Below are 20745 nucleotides of genomic sequence, written 5' to 3' on the forward strand. Positions count from 1 at the left end.
AGCCGACGGATCGATTTGATCCGCCGGTCACGCTCTCGCATCGTTTCTCCCCATATATCCTCATACCAGACCCGCTCGGGAATACCCGGTCGTTTGTACGCGCCGTAAAACTGCTGCGCGCATGTGTGTGATCCAGTGACCCACTATAATCGCGATAATGCACCGGCTGATAAGTGGACGATCGACGAGCCTGATAGCGAGCCGTCCCGGCTCGCCAACTTCTTCCCAAGAAGTTTCAACCGTCCGCTTGGCTTCCATCATCTCGATAATAACAGACGTGGAAAGTCGCTCGGGACGAATTCATCAGTCGAAATGTTCAGGCGCTACGAGGATGACGAACGAGCCGACATGGGACCGCCCGCTGACGGAGAAGAGAGACAAGACGAGGGACGAGGAAGAGGTTCTGTTTCTGTGGAAAGTGGATCGCGAGGTATAACATTGCTCGATCAGCACGAGGAACGGTGCGCAATCGGCCGAACGCTCGGCGGGAATGCGATACGAATTCAGAACACGCATCATACTTGCAAATCAGACAATTTATTTAGACTCGTGTCCCGTTATGTGAATGAAAAAGAAAGAGAAAAATACGGAAACACCTCTCTGACATGAGCAGAGAACGGAGGATTAGTACTCCTCGGCTCCTTCGCCCTCGCCCTCCGCGGAATCCATACCGACTTCCTCGTAGTCCTTCTCGAGGGCGGCCAAGTCCTCACGGGCCTCGGAGAACTCACCCTCCTCCATACCCTCACCGACATACCAGTGGACGAACGCCCTCTTGGCGTACATGAGATCGAACTTGTGGTCCAACCGAGCCCAGGCCTCCGCGATCGCGGTGGTGTTGGACAACATGCAAACGGCGCGCTGTACCTTGGCGAGGTCGCCGCCGGGCACGACGGTCGGCGGCTGGTAATTGATGCCAACCTTGAAGCCGGTGGGGCACCAGTCGACGAACTGGATGGTGCGCTTGGTCTTGATGGTCGCGATCGCAGCGTTCACGTCCTTGGGCACGACGTCGCCTCTGTACAGCATACAGCAGGCCATGTATTTGCCGTGTCGCGGGTCGCACTTGACCATCTGATTGGCCGGCTCGAAGCAGGCGTTAGTGATCTCGGCGACGGACAGCTGCTCGTGGTAGGCCTTTTCGGCGGAAATGACCGGCGCGTACGTCACCAGAGGGAAGTGAATGCGCGGGTAAGGTACCAAGTTGGTCTGGAACTCGGTGAGATCGACGTTGAGGGCGCCGTCGAAGCGCAAGGACGCGGTGATGGAGGACACGATCTGTCCGATCAGTCTGTTGAGGTTGGTGTAGGTCGGTCGCTCGATGTCCAAGTTACGACGGCAAATATCGTAGATGGCTTCGTTGTCGACCATGAAAGCGCAGTCGGAATGTTCCAGTGTGGTGTGCGTGGTCAGGATAGAGTTGTATGGCTCGACGACAGCGGTGGACACCTGGGGCGCGGGGTAAATGGCGAATTCCAGCTTCGACTTCTTGCCGTAGTCCACGGACAGGCGTTCCATCAGCAGTGAGGTGAAGCCTGAGCCTGTGCCGCCGCCGAACGAGTGAAAAATGAGGAAACCTTGAAGACCGGTGCACTGATCAGCGAGCTTGCGGATGCGGTCCAACACCAAGTCAACAATCTCCTTGCCGATGGTGTAGTGGCCACGGGCGTAATTATTGGCGGCATCTTCCTTGCCTGTGATTAATTGCTCCGGGTGGAACAGCTGTCGGTAGGTGCCAGTGCGAACCTCATCTGAAAAATTGATATGGCGATTTATGGAATGTTGTTTGCTCAAGCCTGACACTGGTGAAGAGCACTTGGTTAAAAAGGAGATACCAACCGACTACTGTTGGCTCCAAGTCGATAAACACGGCTCTAGGAACATGCTTGCCAGCACCAGTCTCACTGAAGAAGGTGTTGAAACTGTCGTCACCACCACCGATGGTCTTGTCGGATGGCATCTGACCGTCCGGCTGAATGCCATGTTCCAGACAATACAGTTCCCAGCAGGCATTTCCAATCTGTACTCCAGCCTGACCAACGTGGATTGAGATGCACTCACGCTGGAAACAAAGTATTCAACATGAGGGAAATAAATATTTCTAGTTTCCTATGGGATATTTGTAGACTAGATATCGAATGTTGAAACTTGACCAGAACCAGCATAAGATGAGTTAATATTTGAAATTAGTTGATTCATCAATATAGCTAATAAAGTAGTTCTTACAGTCTCGACTCGAAACAATCTTAAATTCTTCATCACTAATCTACAATCCACTGCTATTTAAGCCTACGTCAGTTTAAATATCATAAGTTGGATTCTGAATAAATTACAGGACAAAGGCTGTGCTAAGCCAGCCAAGATTGAAATTGATTCAAATTCTAGTCTCTAATCCACAAACCTCAACTTTCAATACTCAGTCTGATGCGAACTTTGCATCACGGATAATAGATAACATTGTTCTCCGAGGATATCATTCTCGAAAATACATGAAAGATAAGCATTGAAAGCTTTTATCGGGTCACAGATATGAAATCACTTTGACGACTTTCAAGCGGAATAGCTGTTTTTCCTATACGGAGGAACAGGCGTCGAGGAATAACGGAACCATTCCAGTCGGTCCTCCCAAATAATCCCACAATAAAACGAGTCATCAAACTTTCTCGAACCCGCAATCTCAAGTACCCAGATTCCCCGAGACACCGCGTCAGCGGCGAATGACAGGCATTTTCGTCCGTGAGAACGAATTTCCAGCGTCACATTAACACAACGCATCGCGCAGGCACGCGACGGCCGTTGCATCTCAAAAAGAAGGCGACGTATCGCGACAAGGATGAGTCATCCATGGCGACAGAAAGGGCGGAGCCGGCCGGTCGCGAAGATATCTCTCGCCGAGGAATTTTCTCGGTCCACCCGCCGTCAATCCGTCGCCACGGCCGAGACGATGAATCGATCGATCGTTCGCTCGTAAATTCCCACAGTACTCACCATTTTGCTTCCTTATTCCCAACGGATAACGCTTCAACGAAGAGGGAGCGGTCGATAGACGCAGCAAGTAATGGAGCCTCCGCTATCAAGCACGCACGTCCTCTCAGCGGAATCAACGATTAATGCGCGGCGTTCTCCGGGCGATGGCCTTTTATAGGCCGGCAGATCGATCCGCTAGGCGGCCACTTATTGGCCCGGCGGCTCAACCCGACGTCCGTTGCAGTCGAGCCGCCGCACGCGATTGGCCGCCGCCGACCGCAGCACGCAGCGCGCTGCGGCGAGTTCGCCGAGCGTCGCCGGATTGCCGAATAATAATCTACCGTGGCCGTTTTCGGGGTCCGACGGAATCCACATCGACGAGGAAGCCTTTCTGCGAAGCGTCGGGATTCGCGTATCGCGTGCAGCACGCGCTTATTCCGAGCCGGCTAACATCCGCGGCGACACGAGGATCTTTTTCGCGCGCAGGATAATTGAGCGTGGGCAATTATGCCGGTTTCGATTGTTTTCCAGCGCGAGCCCTTCGCTCGCGAAATATAGTCCCCGAAGCCTTCTCGGTTGCCATATGCCGCCTCGCTTTGTCTCATCGATTTCGCCGGCGCGGGGTGAACGGCTGCGGAAACGAGCCGTGTGTGCCTTGGCAACGATCGATCCTCGCCGATGATGCCGAGGTAGGTTTTTTAGCTGGCAGCAGGATGCGACTCGTCCGGACGCGCTTCGCCGTGCGTGAACGTAATATCCCGCGGCAAGTAATAAACTGTCGGGAAAACGAGACGTTCCCTCGAACGTTCGGCTCGATTTTGCATTTTGGCGAATTTCGCTGATGGCGAGCTGCATCGTCCCGACGAAGCGAGAATCGTTTGTGCGACTCGCGGAAAATACGCAAGCTCATGTTTTGCGGCACCTTGACTCCCGATTCATCCGCTTTGTTTTAATAATTATTAGGTTAGGATAATTATAGTTATCTCAATCTCGAATGAAGTTGGCTCATTTTCAAGCATGGGGAAACATGATTAGAATTCTGGTTGCTCCCCCCCGCCCTCTATCTCTTCAGAATTTTTTAAAGGAGTTTTAGATGCTCTGATTTTTTTATTTTCGGAAGCCAACTTCACGCAGGTCACTTTACTTCAAGGTGAAGCCTTAACCTGAGTTCAAATTCCAGGTAGAGAAAATTACAATGGCGTCCGAATGACGAGAGAATAGCCATGAAGATTTACAATTTAATCCTTTTTTTGCCATTTTGACGTTATCGCAACTTTCTGCTCCATCTACGATTTAGACCCATAGATATGCCTTCATCAAGTTAAACTCTGGCCAAAATAAGTTACGAGAATGAACCTCAGACAAAGACTTCTCGAATTAGTCGCTGAAACCTAAGAAGAAAGTTTCCTCATGTTCTTTTTCGATGTACTTGCGATGCAGCTGCTGATCGTTCTAAAGTCTTTCGGCGATACCGTATTTCGCTCTCTCGAAACGAACAAAAACGTTTATTCCCCCCGCGATGAAATAGAAGATACGCCCATCGACTCTTCGGCACGACTATGGATAATCCTGGGGAAGGGATAATAAGGTGGATTGTAGTTCGGACTAGAGATCACCTGCGTATATTAAATACGAAATATTACGTAGGTAATATCAGCCTACGCAATATACGAGGTTACCAAGGCGCACGATGAGGCACAAGTGAATAGCTGGGGAGCCACGGTTAGTCAGAAAAAACCTTATACGGAAGTTCAAAGGTTCGGTTCTCCCACCCGTCGCCTTGCAATGTGTATCCCACGCTTCTCTTGAAACTTTCATTTTAGCGCATGTATATATATACAGGGTGTCCGGAATCTTTTGGAAAGGAAAAATTGTGAAGATTAATCGGATCAACCTGAGAGGAAAAGTCAAGTACCATTTTACAAAAATCGTAATAGTTATCAAGTTATTACATACACACAACACACGTTATCCTAAGGACGTCCTACAATAATATCCTGAGGATATACAAATGTTCGTTGTTTTAGATCCCACAGATATTCTACAAATACTTCTTTTAGTAACAATTTTCGGAAACTAAAAGTTTCTGAAAAGGGACTAAAGTTACTAAAAAGGATATCCGTAGGATATCTGTAGGATCTAAAACAGCGGACATTTGTATATCCCCAAGATATTGCAATATTCCAGAATGATGTCTGTCAGACATCTGATCCTGAGATAAAGTGTGCTGTGTGGGTAATGTTTGAAAATGACCACATCTAGAGGTTCTTTTAATCGATAACTTGAAAATTTGCCTACTTATTTGCAGTAAAGGACTCTTTTTTTCAGAATTACCTAGTCTACAATTAAATGACGGCTATTGAACTTTGAACCCTGAATCTTGAACCCGTCGCGTGACTTTTCTTTTCAGTTTGATCTGATTAATCTTCACAATTTTTCGCTTCCAAAAGATCCCGGACACCCTGTATATGAATATGTATGTGTGCGTGTGTGTACACCCGCGAGCGATGATTCATCTCGTCGTTCAGCTTAATGATGTAATCGAGCGCCAGGAAAAATGGATTTTTACTTCTTGGTAGTAGATGGAAACACAAAACTCCATTTCCGGTATCAGATACTCAGACAGGCTACTAAAGAGAAGCCTGTCCGACTTGTCATTGAATCGCATTATCTGAAAGAGAATATTATAAGAATATTATAAGGAAACGTACTTCGATTGGCGATTGAGTTGTACTATTTAAAAGTAAAGAAATCGTTTTACTCTTGCCGCTTTTGCAGAGCTGCACTGAGACTTTGTCTCTGCAAAAGCGGCAGTTCATAGAACAACATATAAAGATATGCCAACTATATAAATTATTAATAAAACAAAGATGTGTCGCTGTAAAACTGGAAAGCAATAATTTGGGGCACTTACGATCAAGGAAAAAATTCGAGGATTGTGCCATCTTATGTAATTCGACGAGTATTATCGAATGCAATTTTGAAAATTCACAAAAAACGCCTAATATAGTCTCGGCTAAATTTTATGGAAGTCAGTAAATTGTGGTTCGAATCTGCTAAAATTAGCTTTTTAGACTTGACTGCAACATAAGACTATAGCATATTAATATATCTTGTTATTTACATTCTTAACTGTTATTTTCTTTCTCATAGCTTATCCATGTTTCATTTTACCCTTCATTTTTTTCTCACAAGTTTAGTGCCCGTTTGGTGCCCTCAATTTCTGTGACATAGATACTTCACTAGGAAACGAGAATTGCGCTCGCATCCATGAGCGACTTTCGATTAATCGATTATCTTTCGACTCTCGCCATCACTGTCTGTAGTATGCACACATGCGCACAAAGTGTTGGCCCACGAGATTTGTTCATCCATCTCTCGTGATCTCTCGTCGTAGAGAGAACGAGGATATATCGAGTGTCAAATTGGTCAAAGTTTTTCACATCATTTTGATTTTAATATTTTAATCGACTGCAGAATTTTATTACAATATATCCCAGGATGTCCACGAAATCCTCAGTGGACTTGCGAGCCGAGTTGGCGGAATTAGTAAAACGCAAAGCTGAAATCGCTGTGAGTACATTGGCCTGAGAATTTTTATTTACTTTATACAACGTCGTGTATGTGTATGCGCGCACAAAATGTTTGTACTTTTTTATGTACATTTACGACGCTGCAAGACTCGCAAACGCGTGAATTTCGATCTCTAACGACGAGGACACACGATTGTGATTTGCACAAGCATGAGGTTATGTTATGAGAGAGTAACCTAAATACCATTGATCTCAGAACAGACTGCATCGACTGCCACTTTTGTCAATGACATTAGATATGCAGTTTGTGCAGATTATTACGAAAACTAATCCTTTGCAGGACACATTAGCCAATCTAGAACGTCAAATATATGCCTTTGAGGGAAGCTATTTAGAGGATACGCAATTGTATGGAAACATAATAAGAGGTTGGGATAGGTATTTAGCAAGCAACAAAAACACTAACAGTAAAGCCGATAAGCGCAATAGAAAATTCAAAGAAGCCGAAAGATTGTTTTCCAAATCGTCTATCACATCTATGGCAGTAAGTAGATAAATTTGTGTTCATAGTAAAACCTGATTTTTGTAGGTTATGTACCTTTTAACATTCTTCTACAAGATTTAAGTTCACTATGACTTTGCAACCTACAAATCTAACTGGTAATATAGTACACCATACAACTATATGTGTACATATAGTGCACACTTTTGGTACACTGATTAATTTGCATCGTTTTCCTGTTACAGGCTGTTAGTGGACTAGTAGAGAATACACAAGAAAAAAGTAAGGACCTGAATGGATATTCGTGACTATATCTATCTGTTTATAAAAATAACATTTTTTTTATTTGTATTTCTCTTTATCATACTTTTTCTACGGAAAGTTACAATTTTACGAATGTTGTCATAAGTAGTCTTTTATGTTTATCCGTGATATCTGATTGTTATTGTATACTGTTGTTACAGAATATATATTTGCACTGATTTTTATGTATCAATTGCTTTATATCCGAGGGGGAAATAAAATTGTGGGGGCTAACCATTGTAGGAAAACTGAATCAATATTCCATCTATATTTCACATTATTATAGTCGCATCGGAATTTTCATTATTACGCAGAATCTGTAACTTGAGGGTTTATAAATTCTTTCAGTTCCAAGTGAAATATTAGCCAACAAGTGTCTATTATGCACTCTGTCTATTCAGCAGTATATAAACAATGCCTCGCTATAAATTGCAACTATAGTTCTCTTTATTTTCCTATTGATCTGTATGAATGTACTGTATATGTAATGCATGTGTATTATTAGCGCAAATTACTATGCTTTAAAAGAATATCTAAACAAGAATGTGTGGACCCCCTAGCAATCCACCAAAACATTAACTCCGCAATTCTAACGGGAAGAAGAAGAAAACATAAACGTTACTTCGCTGCTCAAGAAGCTGGCGTTTTCGCTGTAAGCGTAATTCGAGTGTACGCGCAAAAAATGGTGGTCTGTGCTGCCTTATCGCTTTATTTGCAGTTGGTCTCTATTTTCTGCACACTTTCTCTTTCTCTCTCTCTTTTTCTCCGTTTGTATTTGTTGCGTAGCGTTAACGTGAGTTCACTGCTTCCAGTTGAACGGTACAGCGAGTCGGAATCCCAGATCGGGAACAGCGGTAGCGAGGACAATTGCAACTTTGGCAATTCGAACACACTGTCTTCTAGCAATAACAAAGAATCTAGCGGGAAAAATCACACTTCCATCCAAACTGGATATGTGCAAAATAACGGGACTCTCAGTAACACGGATAACGCCTCGATTCAGTTTACGAACGGATCGATGTCCAACGGTAACCTGGAACACGTGGCCACACCCGTGAAAGAGTGCCACAGTAACAGCAAAGACTCGAACAAAAATAAATCTACGAATAGCGCGAAAAAGAACAGCAATAAACGATCTAGGAATAGGTAGAAATTGCTTTAACCTTTGACGTCTCAATGTGTTTCATTTTTTTTGTGTTATTGTACATGTATTACTTCGTTCGTTGGCGTCCCGTAAAACTGACGTTGCATTCGTGTCCGCGCATTTTTCGTTTTTCGTATTTTCCTTGTATTTATGTGTCACACAAAGATCGAAACACGTTAACATGAAGCACAGATACTCAGCACAGTTGTATATAATCAGCATTCACATTTTACCATTAGCTCGCGTAATGAGGATGTATGATTAAATTGATACGTCCAACTTTGCACGCTGATTAAATTAATTTCCCTTCCGCACTGCGTATACCTGTGTATTAATAATGAGCACGTAGCGAAGTTAGTGTACATTCCACAAGAATGTTATATATGTATATTTATGAAGTTTCTTACAGTATTGATTGTTGAGCAGCTATTTTTAAATTTCTCGAACCAAACAAAAACGGAAATGTAGAAAGTATGTTGGGAGTGACGCGACTTAATGAGAATATATTCTTTTAATAAAAAAATTACTTATTTATACATGTATATATAAATATATATATATATATATACATATGTATATATATATATATATATATGACAAGATGTACTAATTTAATATTTTTATTCTATTCGAACGTTACACGAGAGATGTAGTTGTTAAGTAAAAACTTGATTGATCTTTAACTGTTGCACAACACGAAATCGTTGCTATATATACATAAATATATATATAGCAAAAATATATATACATATATATAAATATTTTTACTCGCAATTTTTATGAGAAAAATTGGATTAACTCACGACATGTAAAATAAGTAATAGAAGGAGCAAGCGCGCGCGCGCGCACTTGAAATCTACCGCAATATCTGGAAATGCTGCAGTTGTTTTACTTGCTAATACGTAGTACCACACACTTACCAGTCTCGGAGTTAGATAATTAAGATGAGATTTATGTAAATAGTTATTAAAATAGCGCGACGGAACAATGCAGTTTTTCTATATATTTTAATTTTTCTCCTCATCGAAGTCTCGTCGAACGCTCTCCGATTTTTTAATTCTGTTACCGAGGGCCTCGCTCCTTTGAAGTTTGTAATCTCATGTGTATTCGAACAATAAAGATCTCTGATTTCTTATACAACATCCGAATTATTACGGTAATATGTGATATATTCGAAATGTTCTCACGAAGGTGAGAGAGAATCACACCGTGACATATATATAAAAAGAACTGTGATATATTTTAAATATATATTTAATCGTTGATATACATACACAATATATAATTTTCTCGAACTTGGATATTTTTTCAAACGTAATACTAATACGTATAAAATAACTTAACATATGTATACACACGCGTGTGTATGTCGAATAAGTATGCTTGATCGATCGTAAAATATATCGATGTAATATAAAGTGGGTATGTTATATACGTAAATGCGTCACTTTCTAAGATATACGACGATTTTGAGAGACTGCAATCCATTTCCTAAGCACGAGGAACTATTCCCGGTGAACAAAGAGCATCAGATCAACATTGACTTTACGTGTATTCCCCGAACGTCCTCACTTGAAATATACTTTTGAAAATACTTGAAAGGCATTGCCCGGCAATGTGATCTTTTCTCCTCATCGAAGTCTCGTCAAACGCTCTCCGACTTTTTAATTCTGTTACCGAGGGCTTCGCTCCTTTGAAGTTTGTAATCTTATGTATATTCGAACAATATCTTTCCAACATATTCGTGATCTTTTCAAATATTGTACAATAATATAATATAATAATGTAATGAGATATATTAGGAGTATCGTTTAATCTTGAGGGTTTTTTTCTCAAAAACCGATTTACTTAAATGAGATATAATGAACAAATACCTTAATTAAAATATTTTCCTTCGTTTCCTATAACATTTGCTAATTTAGCTAAGTTTCTATCAAAATTCTATTATCTTCAGCCGCCGTTTCTTCTAATTTAAAAACAAAAGCAACACATGTCGAAAAGACTCTTTGGGAAGCTCCATTTTTAAGATGGCTTTAACACGATTTTTACCGCGTTTATTGTTAGTAAATGATTAAATATGATGGATTAATATCAAAGCATTGAGAAACAATAATTGTGATTGGAACATCTTCGAAATTTCTTGCGAAACCCTCAAAACTAAATCACACTTCTAATAACATTATTATATCATACAACGTCCGTCGTTCAAATAACGTCCTGTCGAGGATCCTTTGCGCTCACCGAGTTGATGTATCCAGAAAACTACGTAGTATCTTGCGTGGATGTAAAGTATTTTTTTAAGAGCTACTGCTATTTTTTATGCCTGTCGTTTGGAAATATGGCACCGGGCACGAATGTCTTCACCTCGGCTAAGGACTGCGCGTTCTTCGGGGGTTCGCTTCTGGTTACGACCGCGTTGAAGCCGTTGTGATCGTCCGCCGTGTAAGAAACTGTGCGAATGGTCCCGTCCGCTTCGACCACCGAATATTCTCCCTTCACGGTGTCGCCGTCTCGTTCCTCCCATGCCGATTTCGAGTCGCCGGTATATCCGTCGATCACCCCGTAGTTGAAGGAATATTTGGGGTACGCCTAAAGAGAGATCAAGTCTTATTGTGATTCCAAAAGGAATGCAAGGTGCCCGACAAAAAATAATTATTATACGATTATACGTGAATTTCGTTCTTACATCGCCAGATGACGTGATTACGTTGAGCGAGCGCAAAAGTCCTGATGAATTCCGCGACAGAGAAATGATCCGAGTTTACTTTACCAAAAACGACTCCCCAGGCAAAACAGAAGATCATGATGACGTAAAAATGATGTCAAAATGATGAGGAAAACTCACTTTTTCATCATTCGGTCATTCCCTCATCATCTTGATGTCATCATGATTTTCCGTTCTGGCTGAATTGTTCATCCCATCAAGTGTCATATTACGTGTTCCGAAAACCATGATCGGTCAGCTTTAAGGAGACCTTTTGCACTTGATATTTGCAAGCGCAACATAAAACGCGCGACACGAGAAGAAAAATGTATGCCGCGTAAGCTCAATATTGTCCACCATATTGTCAATGTGGTGGACAATATATCTCAACTTGCTCAGGTAAATATTGATTCACCATGTATTGAGCGTCCTTATCCATCGTTTTCGGTTCCGTAGCGACGATGGCTGACGCGGATTTGACGATGGGCGGCGCGATGTATACCAAGGACGACGTCCTCGGCAACGGCTTGTACAGCAACGGCGCCGACACCTTAACGTACGTGGGTGCCGGCACGTGGCCCGCTAACATGGACTCGCCATCGTCGCTCTTCATCGACATGATCTTCAGAGCGCACGCGATGGCTGAGCCGAACGCGTCCAACGGCGCCGCGTCGACAGGTGCGCACGGATACGAATGCCTCGAGTTCCTGAACGGCGGGGAGGAGTATCTCCTGCGAGAAAGTTGATTATACGGTGACGTCTCCTTCCTCTCTTTTCTGTCACGCGACGAAAATTTCGCGAGAATGTCTGCGGTACTCACTCCTCAGGGAGCTCCGCCCGGCTGAAGCTCAGCAAGCAGCACAGGAGAAGCACCTGGTCGGATAATGATAATAATATAATAATATCAATAATATGAATAAACTTGAGGAAGGACGATCAATTTGACCCTGCGGAGTCCGCTGGGATCGATTTTAGTTCTTAAAATGTGGATATTTCTGCAAGTATTAAATCAAATAAGGAGCCATTTATACTTCCTGTGAATTTTAATGTTTTTTTAACAATGTTAATTATTTGTAAGGATTGGTGTTTTCTCATCCATTTCCATTCCTTCTTGCACGGAAAAGAAACGAAACTCGGTGACGATAAACGACTTACCGCGAGAAATGTCTCTTGAATATTTCTCCAATGAATTGCAATTGTATCACTATAATTATATAATTTTCGCGATGGGGTTTTGTCATCCCGATTAAGAGTCGCTTTATTAAATTAATACGTTAACCGCCGCGTTGATTTCCGTTGGTTGAGCAACAGTTTGCCCGACGATTGAATTGTTAAAGAGAAGAATGTACAACAATAATCGGCCACGTAATAATAAGCTCGTCAATTTCTCCGGTGCAATTAAGTTTCCTTTACATGGGAAAAAAATGACATATCAACAGGTCTAATTGGAAGGAATTTTCCTTTCTAATATACGTTATTTCAATAAATTATGCTATTGTTTTAATAATTGGAGTATTAATTTCAATAATTTCAGTGATAATTAATTTCAATAATGCACCGCGCTATTGTGTGAAGAAGATACCCTCCAATTAGACTCACGATTTATTGATACGTCAATTTTTTCCGCACACGTAACTTGACGACGTAACTTAGCGACGTAAGAGAAAACAATTTACAGGTTGTAGGAATCTTTCTGTTCGTACAAGCAGACTTTCTATTCGATTCCTATTCTTTCCAGGCGACGGAGAACCTAGTTACACTCTTGAATTATATAATAATAAATATAATAATAAGTAATAATAATAATAAATTTTTGCGACGAGGTTTTGTTATCGTATCTTTCAAAAAAAACAAGAAGAAAAATTACTCTTCCTCCCCTCTTATAACAGAATAAATTGTGGACGCAGAGCATTTTAGATCAACATTTCCAAATGTTGAATTTCATGTGCATCTGATCAGTTAACTGTAAAATATATACAGGATGTCATTTTGGAAAGGAAAAATTGTGAAGATTAATTAGATCAAGCCGATAAGAAAAATCAAGTATCATCTTGCAAAAATCGCAATAGTTATTAAATTATTAATGATTGAAAATGTCCACTGACCGCCATGATTGAAAATGGTCATTCTGAAGAAAAAAGTCCTTTACTATCTTGCAAATAAATAAGCAAATTTTCGAATCGTCAATTAAAATCACTCTGCATGTGATTATTTTCAATCATTAACGACTTAATAACTATTGCTATTTTTGCAAAATGGTGCTCGACTTTTCTTCTCAATTTCATCTGATTAATCTTCATAATATTTCGAACGCGAAACGTGGAATGTTTGAAAGACGAAACGTGACACAGGAAATGTTTCAAGTCTGAAACGTAGAAACGTAGTCTCGATGTCCGAACGCCGTTCGCTTGATTCGTTTTCAAAATATTTCAAGAACATTCTCGGGCGATAGGACCTCTTCAAGTACGATAAGAATTTCTCTGGAAAGTATCAGAATGCCAAAATTCCGACGCTGACGCTGAGCGCCGACGCGGCCGCCGACGTTAGGAAACGTCCTGCGTCGGCGATGCAACGTTCTACGAGGATTTTCGCCGACTGTACAGCCGCCAGGATTCTCTGCGCGAGGCTTCAGGAATGCACATGTTGCAGCAGACTACCGGAATACGTCGCCGCACATTCTCCTGGCGTACTCGCGTCCGCCGTCATTCTTCCGACGACCCCAGAAAGAATGCTCGCGTCTATTCGTTCCTACGTGCGTCCCCCGCTACCGCCCCCCTCCCCCTTCTCGTGGGTCCTAGTTAATGATTTATGAAGTATTGTGCACGCACATCTCCAGTAATAAGTTTGTCATCAGCGCGTATCGCTCAGGAGGATACGCATGCGAGATTTATGGATCCACGCTATCTCCCCGCGGTATCTGCGAGCCTGCGGACGGATAAGTCCTCAGGCTCCGAGGATGCGCACGGAAAGAAGGAGGACGGCGATCATTACCCCGCGGCGGTTGCGTAACGCGCGCGCGTCTCTCGCGGCCGTCGCGGTTAATTAAAACGCTATCCCGACGAAAATGACGACGATTACGCCAGCGCGGTGGTCTCGTTTGATCAACGGCGATGCTGGCTGAGCCTGCAGGGCTGCGGATTACGTTACACTACGTGGGATTCACGGTGTTCGTGGCCGATGCCGAGTCCTGAATCCTCGTCCCGGCTCTCGGCGGACGAGCGAGTCCCACGAGGCTCATTTTAACTCTTTAACGCCCGACTTTTTTACAAGTGTTTTAAGAATAAAATTAGAGTTTTTTTGAACTGAGACTATAAGTAGTGATAAAAAAAATATCAGAATTTTATATTGGTTTTTTTTTATCGTTCGTTTATTGTTTATTGGTAAATACGACTTGGATCCTAAAAGCGTATACGAAATGAGCAACCTATACAGAGAAAAATGAAGGGTGATCTATACGACATAACTCTGATAGTCAGCTTGACATTTTTGAGTTGAAACTTTACTATATTTTTGAGTGAAGTTTATCATTCAGAGCATCAAGCTTACTATTTCAGAAGAATATCTTATAGATCACCATTTAGATTGTCAATCGTCCCTTCATTTTTCGCCGTATAAAAAAACTGTAGGTCACCAGATTTCACGAAAATAGATCGATTTCTTGATTTGCGTGTCCACTATATTGGATTCGCCATTTTGAATTTTTGTATTCTTTTAATTTCACATTTTACATTTGAGAAAGCTTCCAAATGTACAAAATTATAACAGATACCAATCTATTCATTTATAGTGCACTTCTAGATGTCAGTAATAATGCTAGCTATGCCTACTTGGAATTTGACAAAACATGTTATCATTAAAACTGAGCTAAAAACAGACTAAATCGAATTTACATACAATCTATATACCATTTTTTAGAAGAAGAATTCACCTTTACAGTAGTACAAAGAAAACGAAAATATCTCTTTTTTTGACTAAGTTACTAAAGTTCTTATAAATGCGTTTCTGGTAACTACAGTTACCAGTAGGCGTTAAAGGGTTAATGGCTTCGCTAAATCGTTGCGATTCTTCGCGGGTAGCCTCGATAGCGCTTTGATAAGATCGACTTAGCGGACATTTTGCCGTGTCTCGTCGAGTTACGTAGAAAACAAGGAATTTCAGAACAAGCGGAATCGTCGAAATTTTAGAGGATTTTATTTTTATACATGGCCTCAAGAGGATTCCTCTAAGATTAAGAGAAAAATAATATAAACATATTATTCTGAAAGCAAAGAGGGATTAATTGATATAAGAGGAAATCCTTTTGAGAAGTAGGAGGAAAATAGAATAATATCTAATAAATTTTAAACGAATGGTTCCCTTTAATCGCGCTTTGTCGAAAGAGAACTCCTTTTTCTGTAAAAGGCTTCGCTTAGAATATGAGACTATGGGAAAAGTCACTTTTCAAATAAAATACTTTTTTCTGGGTGGCATATGTAATATTACTCATACTTTTATTACTCGTACGAGTAATTTTATTCGAGTATTAAAATACTTATTATCATTGGCCAATTGATCACACACAGCCAGTAACAAATTTCTGTAAGAGCAATTCTCACTTTAAAATATTGATTATCGACAAAGTTATTGTACAGCATGTGAATGGACGGCCACAATACCACCTTCTCTTCTACGCGGCCAATTGTAGTTGCACGATCAATAGAAAGTCAATATACTAAGATGAGCCGACAAAGATGGAGTAAAGAGTTCACGCGTCTCGAGTGAACTCTTTACTTGAGGTATTTTCGATAGTTTAATTGTCAGGCCAACTGTCGTCCAATCTTGCAACAGCAAACTTTAAGCTTCAACCGGTGAATCTTAATTGACACTAAAATCTCAACATAACAATTATATCATTAACATAATTACAATCGAAAATTACATTCGCAGAAATATTCAGGCTAATCGTTTAATAAACTTGGACATTCGACTAAAAAATGCAACAGTATGGCAGACATCATTGTTGTATTTGTGTATTATTATATATTATATATTATATATTGTGTATTATTATATATTTATATGATATATAATTATATTTATATGATCCTCAATTACACGTCATCAACAATTCTCATATTTATTATTATCAGTCGCTTCAATTAAATACACTGAGGAAAGATTGTATTAAAATTAAATATTTGATACGACTGTGAATACATTTATTCAAATTGAGCGACTCATTTCTAAATTTCTAAAATGAAATACAGAGGTTCTCTCTCTCTCTCTCTCTCTCTCTCTGAATGTAAACTTTTTTCTTGAATTTTAGAAAATAATTACTTAATTGAAGTAAATGTATTCACAGTCGTATTCGAACAAATATTTGTTTAATTTTTATACAATATTTTCTCAGTGTATAGCTCGAACTTAAGCAGCCTTAATGCTCTACAAGAGATCTTTTCATCCTTAAATATAAACGTATCGTCCTAATCAGACGATTCCCATAAATAAAGGAACAAACGAATGAGAAGAAGTTATACTGACCGTATTGCAGGCGGCTGTCTGAAAGGCGCTTTTCCGTCCCATCGTGGCGCGCGTTACGATTCGAGAAATAAACAAAACGGTGGGAAACGCGGGAAACGCGCGGGGGAGAATTCGCAAGCTGGACCGTCGATCTTCTCGCGGATGCGCTCGTCTCGATTTCATTCGAACTTTCGACCGCACATTCTCACAGGCACATACACGCGCGCGCGCGCACGCGCAGGATTCTTATCAGTCGCGGCCGCGCAGTTGAATTCGAAAAGTGCGGCGAGACAGCGAGAGCGCTCGAAATTCCGCGTGTCTGCGCGCGACCTCGCGGGCTCGATATCGGCGCAGCGAGTAATATCGGCGCGTCGCGTCGGGTGCAACGAGGCGACGAGTTACAGCATCCCACGGGCGCGACTCTCTTCCTTTATATATACCGCGAACGTTCACTCACATTTTTGCTGGCCTCTTCTGCCGCGCGCCTCTCGCGATCGCGCGCCGGCTGGATTGCGCAGCGCGCGATCGCGCATTACAAACTCGCATGGGAACGTCGTTGGCGGCCATCGCGTTGCGCCGTTGTGCGATGGGATCGATGATCGAATTTGCCTCACGTTTCCCACTTGCGTTTTTCCCGTCGGCTCCCCTCGGGAGAGACGCGCTCCCCCCGAAGCTGTCAAATGCGCGGAGATGATATGTAAGTCGAGATAAGGCGACTTTACCTTTGTCCGGATGATGCGAATGCCACGCAAAAAAAGGATTCTATTTGTAAAGTGATTTTCCCCATAGTCTGATATTTTTAAATTGTTACAACATTTATTCTATTTTATTCTAATATAGCAAAAGTTATTTAGCTCAATGAAAATTTCATTACATAATTATAATATAATTATCTGAAAATATAATAAATTACGTAAATACTTATTTAAATATGTAAAAACTTAGTAAAAATGTCGGCACTTTTCAGAATCATCTTAAAATCATTAAATTGTTATAAAATTTACTTTTCCCTTCCTTATGTTTATAATATATCAAAAGCTTGATGAAAATTTTATTATGATAATTATGATAAAATTATAAGTTAAATATTTATATTTAATTACATAAAAACTCAATAAGAATGTCTTTTAAGGACGGTATTTTAAGAACTATGTTAAAATTACTAAATTGTTACAAAATTTATTATCTCATATTCTAAACGAAGCTTTTTACGGAAAAAGGATTCCTCGTTTGATAAAGCGATTCAAGTGGGCCATTGGTCTAAAATTTATTAGATATTATTCCAACTATTTTCCTCTTATTTCAAGAGGATTTCCTTTTATATCAATTAATATTCCTCTTTTATGAAGAGAAATACGTTGATTCGAATGTCGGCTTCTTTTTTTCAGTCATGTTCTACCTTCAGGCATGAACGAAAAATAATCATATGCTCATGGGTCATGGGAATATTTGGAATACTTTTTAAAGAAGGTATGTGTGTTGCTGTAACGTATAACGAAGATAATTTACCCATGGTTGGTCAAATACAGTTTACAATCTATCGCAAGAAGTTGAATTATATATTCTTTTTTTTAACTACGTTTCATACAATTGGTTATTATGAACATCTTTGTAGCAACGAAGTCCATAACAAAACTGATTGGAAATTTGTTTGTTATGATGTTCTTCTTTCATTCGTGCCTACTTATTGTAAAATTGGAGCCAGAAGTACATCATCTATATATATATAGATACTTTTCGCTATACACTCCGAAGTGCTTCTTCGACATTCGGAAAGATCGTATTATCCGACATTAATTTGCGAAATATCCGTGGCGGCATCAATTTGTTTTGTACCATACACGTTTGATTGTAATAATCCGTCTTATTATTTTTGATCTCGTAAGCGGCAGGTAAGAAAACACTCGCACAAGTCTTACGTGCGATGTTGCTGTTTATTCAGCATCGTTGGATACTTCGCATCCCCGCTGCAAGTTGCTTTATAATTAAGAATTCTTTTCTCGCCGTTGCACCTCGCCGTGCAAAGCTGACATTTTCCGCGAAGTGCGACGTCGTGAGAATAGCCGGGCTTTTTTCCTCAGCCGTCATTTTTTCTCGAAAGACGAGCTCTTATCTTCTCTTTGCAAGCCTGTGTGATTGCATTCTAAAGTGTGATAATCTCTCTGGTGTGTCCGACAACACAATTACAGGTACTTTCACTTTGTGCACGCACGCACACAGCGCAAGAATAATGCTCGTTTAGCAATGTCGTCATGATCGAGGCGGAATCTGCTGTTGGTGGCAAGAACTAACGACGCTGCGCAATCTCGATCGAGGAAGTGTAAAATTAGCAACTATAAATCAGCTAAAAGTCGAACAACAGAGGATTGGGCACAAGTGTAATCCATGATGATAAACGCTTAAAGTAAACTCGGAGGGAGACGTGTTTTCGCATCAATGTGTGCACTTATGAGAATAAAAAGTTTTACCTTTATTAATTATAATTATGCGATCAGCATGAGCATATCAGATGATGAAAACGGAAAGAATGCATTGTAATTAGGTGGAATTGCGCTGCGATTGAAGGATACACACTAAGGATAATAATGTAAACTCTTTTTAATGATGTACAATTTGTAAATAATCTATAGACTTCATCGATTAAAATTACGTTTGGTATTCCATTGCTTTCTGCTTGGCACGCGCCACGTCCTCTTCGCTCACCGTTGGTTCCAAGCCGCACTCTATCTCCTCTTTCCTAATAAATGCGAGCTTCTCTGCCTTCTCAATGTAGAAATTCTTCTGCTGCATCTTTAGCTCTACCCTGTAAGCGTCCAATTTCTCTTGCACGATCTTATTGCAGTGCTTCTCCGTTAACCGCGTCAGAGATTCTTTCTTAGCGATTTGAGTAGGAAGTCTAAGGAGAAGCAAACATTTTGTAAAGGAAGAAGTAATTCCTTATGAAATTCTAACAAAACGTTTAAAATTTATGCTGTCATTTAGCGCACAACCGGAGCTCTTACTCGGGACGTGGTTTGTAAACAAGGTTCAGCTTCTCCAAGGTGTACTCGAAACATCTGTAATCCAGTTTCCTCAATTTGGCTAATTGATGACGTCGCTGGTCAATCGATTCCTTCAATATAGTTTTTATTCTGCCATTCGTAGGATTTTTCTCGTAAAGCTTCCGAAACCGGAGTATTTTGGTGGTGCATTTGGCAACTGGAAGAATAATAGAGTTAATGGAGGTGTAATAAAGTGGGTGCAACTTTTGCAACATACTGCTCGTTCAAGGTTCACCTCCAACTTCTGGTGAGAGAACGTCACTATTGTATCTCCGCACTCTATTGACAATCTTCGTCTTCATGACATCGTTCGTCGCCTTCAGCGGTAGAAATTTTAACGTAAACATTCTCTTAACAATTTCACTGGCGCTGAACATGCAGGAACATTATGTATAACATATATAGCGATCTATGGTGGAGAATTCGCGCGTCTAATTCTATCAGTTCTACTTACTCCTTCATTTCGGGCGATTCCCTGTAAATTTCGGGCATGTCGGACTCCTTGACGTCGACATCTATTCCCTGATCACCGGACTTTTGAGGTGACAGAGGCGAAACTTTCTCGGGCCGCGTCCAGGTGATTTTGTAGTCTTCCAAAGTGGCATACCGTCTCTTCGCAAGGTTATCGCCGCTCTTCAACAGACTCGCCGTTATCCTCGTCGCTCGTTTGCAATTATTTAACATTACGCTCGTCATTTTCCTTCAATTGTCAAAATTCTCACTCCTAACCTAAAACTCGTACAAACACTTGACGCAACGACATGAACTATATTTAAGCCAGCGGCACACGATGTTTGTTTTCGTGCTGGATTGCTTGCTGGATGAAAATACTGCGTTCTGATTGGTGCATTTCCATCCATCTTCGGAAATGCACCAATCAGAACGCAGTATTTTCATCCAGCAAGCAATCTAGCACGAAAACAAGCACCGTGTGCCGCTGGCTGTAGACCATATTTATTAAGGCTCGTCTACAATAGCTGTAAGAGTAAGGCTGCAACGTAAGCTGTCAGCGAATGAAAATATTTCATTTCGTGTCTTGCAACCTTACAGCC

At 41.1% G+C, this 20745-nt stretch overlaps 4 protein-coding genes across 4 annotated transcripts; 1 reads left to right on the plus strand and 3 right to left on the minus strand.

The window, feature by feature from the left end:
* Window positions 1–518: 518 nt before the first annotated feature.
* Window positions 519–3181, minus strand: LOC105184153 (tubulin alpha-1 chain). Its single transcript, XM_011142739.3, has 3 exons — window positions 2989–3181; window positions 1840–2062; window positions 519–1751 (listed from the first exon to the last, which is right to left on the minus strand). Exons 1-3 carry the CDS (start codon window positions 2989–2991, stop codon window positions 625–627), a joined length of 1353 nt encoding a protein of 450 aa, XP_011141041.1. The 5' UTR covers window positions 2992–3181; the 3' UTR covers window positions 519–624.
* Window positions 3182–6160: 2979 nt separating this feature from the next.
* On the plus strand, window positions 6161–8966 carry Eaf6 (chromatin modification-related protein EAF6/MEAF6). Its single transcript, XM_011142737.3, has 4 exons — window positions 6161–6540; window positions 6841–7044; window positions 7248–7284; window positions 8118–8966. Exons 1-4 carry the CDS (start codon window positions 6469–6471, stop codon window positions 8453–8455), a joined length of 651 nt encoding a protein of 216 aa, XP_011141039.1. The 5' UTR covers window positions 6161–6468; the 3' UTR covers window positions 8456–8966.
* A 777-nt stretch (window positions 8967–9743) lies between these two features.
* On the minus strand, window positions 9744–17043 carry LOC105184151 (uncharacterized). Its single transcript, XM_025307109.1, has 4 exons — window positions 16674–17043; window positions 11974–12026; window positions 11569–11884; window positions 9744–11038 (listed from the first exon to the last, which is right to left on the minus strand). The coding sequence occupies exons 1-4, from the start codon at window positions 16833–16835 to the stop codon at window positions 10760–10762; spliced, it is 810 nt and encodes a 269-aa protein (XP_025162894.1). The 5' UTR covers window positions 16836–17043; the 3' UTR covers window positions 9744–10759.
* Window positions 17044–19232: 2189 nt separating this feature from the next.
* bonsai (28S ribosomal protein S15, mitochondrial) lies at window positions 19233–20470 on the minus strand. The gene is made up of 4 exons (XM_011142735.3): window positions 20148–20470; window positions 19929–20062; window positions 19655–19850; window positions 19233–19548 (listed from the first exon to the last, which is right to left on the minus strand). The coding sequence occupies exons 1-4, from the start codon at window positions 20387–20389 to the stop codon at window positions 19299–19301; spliced, it is 822 nt and encodes a 273-aa protein (XP_011141037.1). The 5' UTR covers window positions 20390–20470; the 3' UTR covers window positions 19233–19298.
* Window positions 20471–20745: the final 275 nt, after the last annotated feature.

This window comes from Harpegnathos saltator, unplaced genomic scaffold (genome assembly GCF_003227715.2).
Source record: "Harpegnathos saltator strain DR-91 unplaced genomic scaffold, Hsal_v8.6 scaffold83, whole genome shotgun sequence".
Classification (NCBI taxonomy): Eukaryota; Metazoa; Arthropoda; class Insecta; order Hymenoptera; family Formicidae; genus Harpegnathos; species Harpegnathos saltator.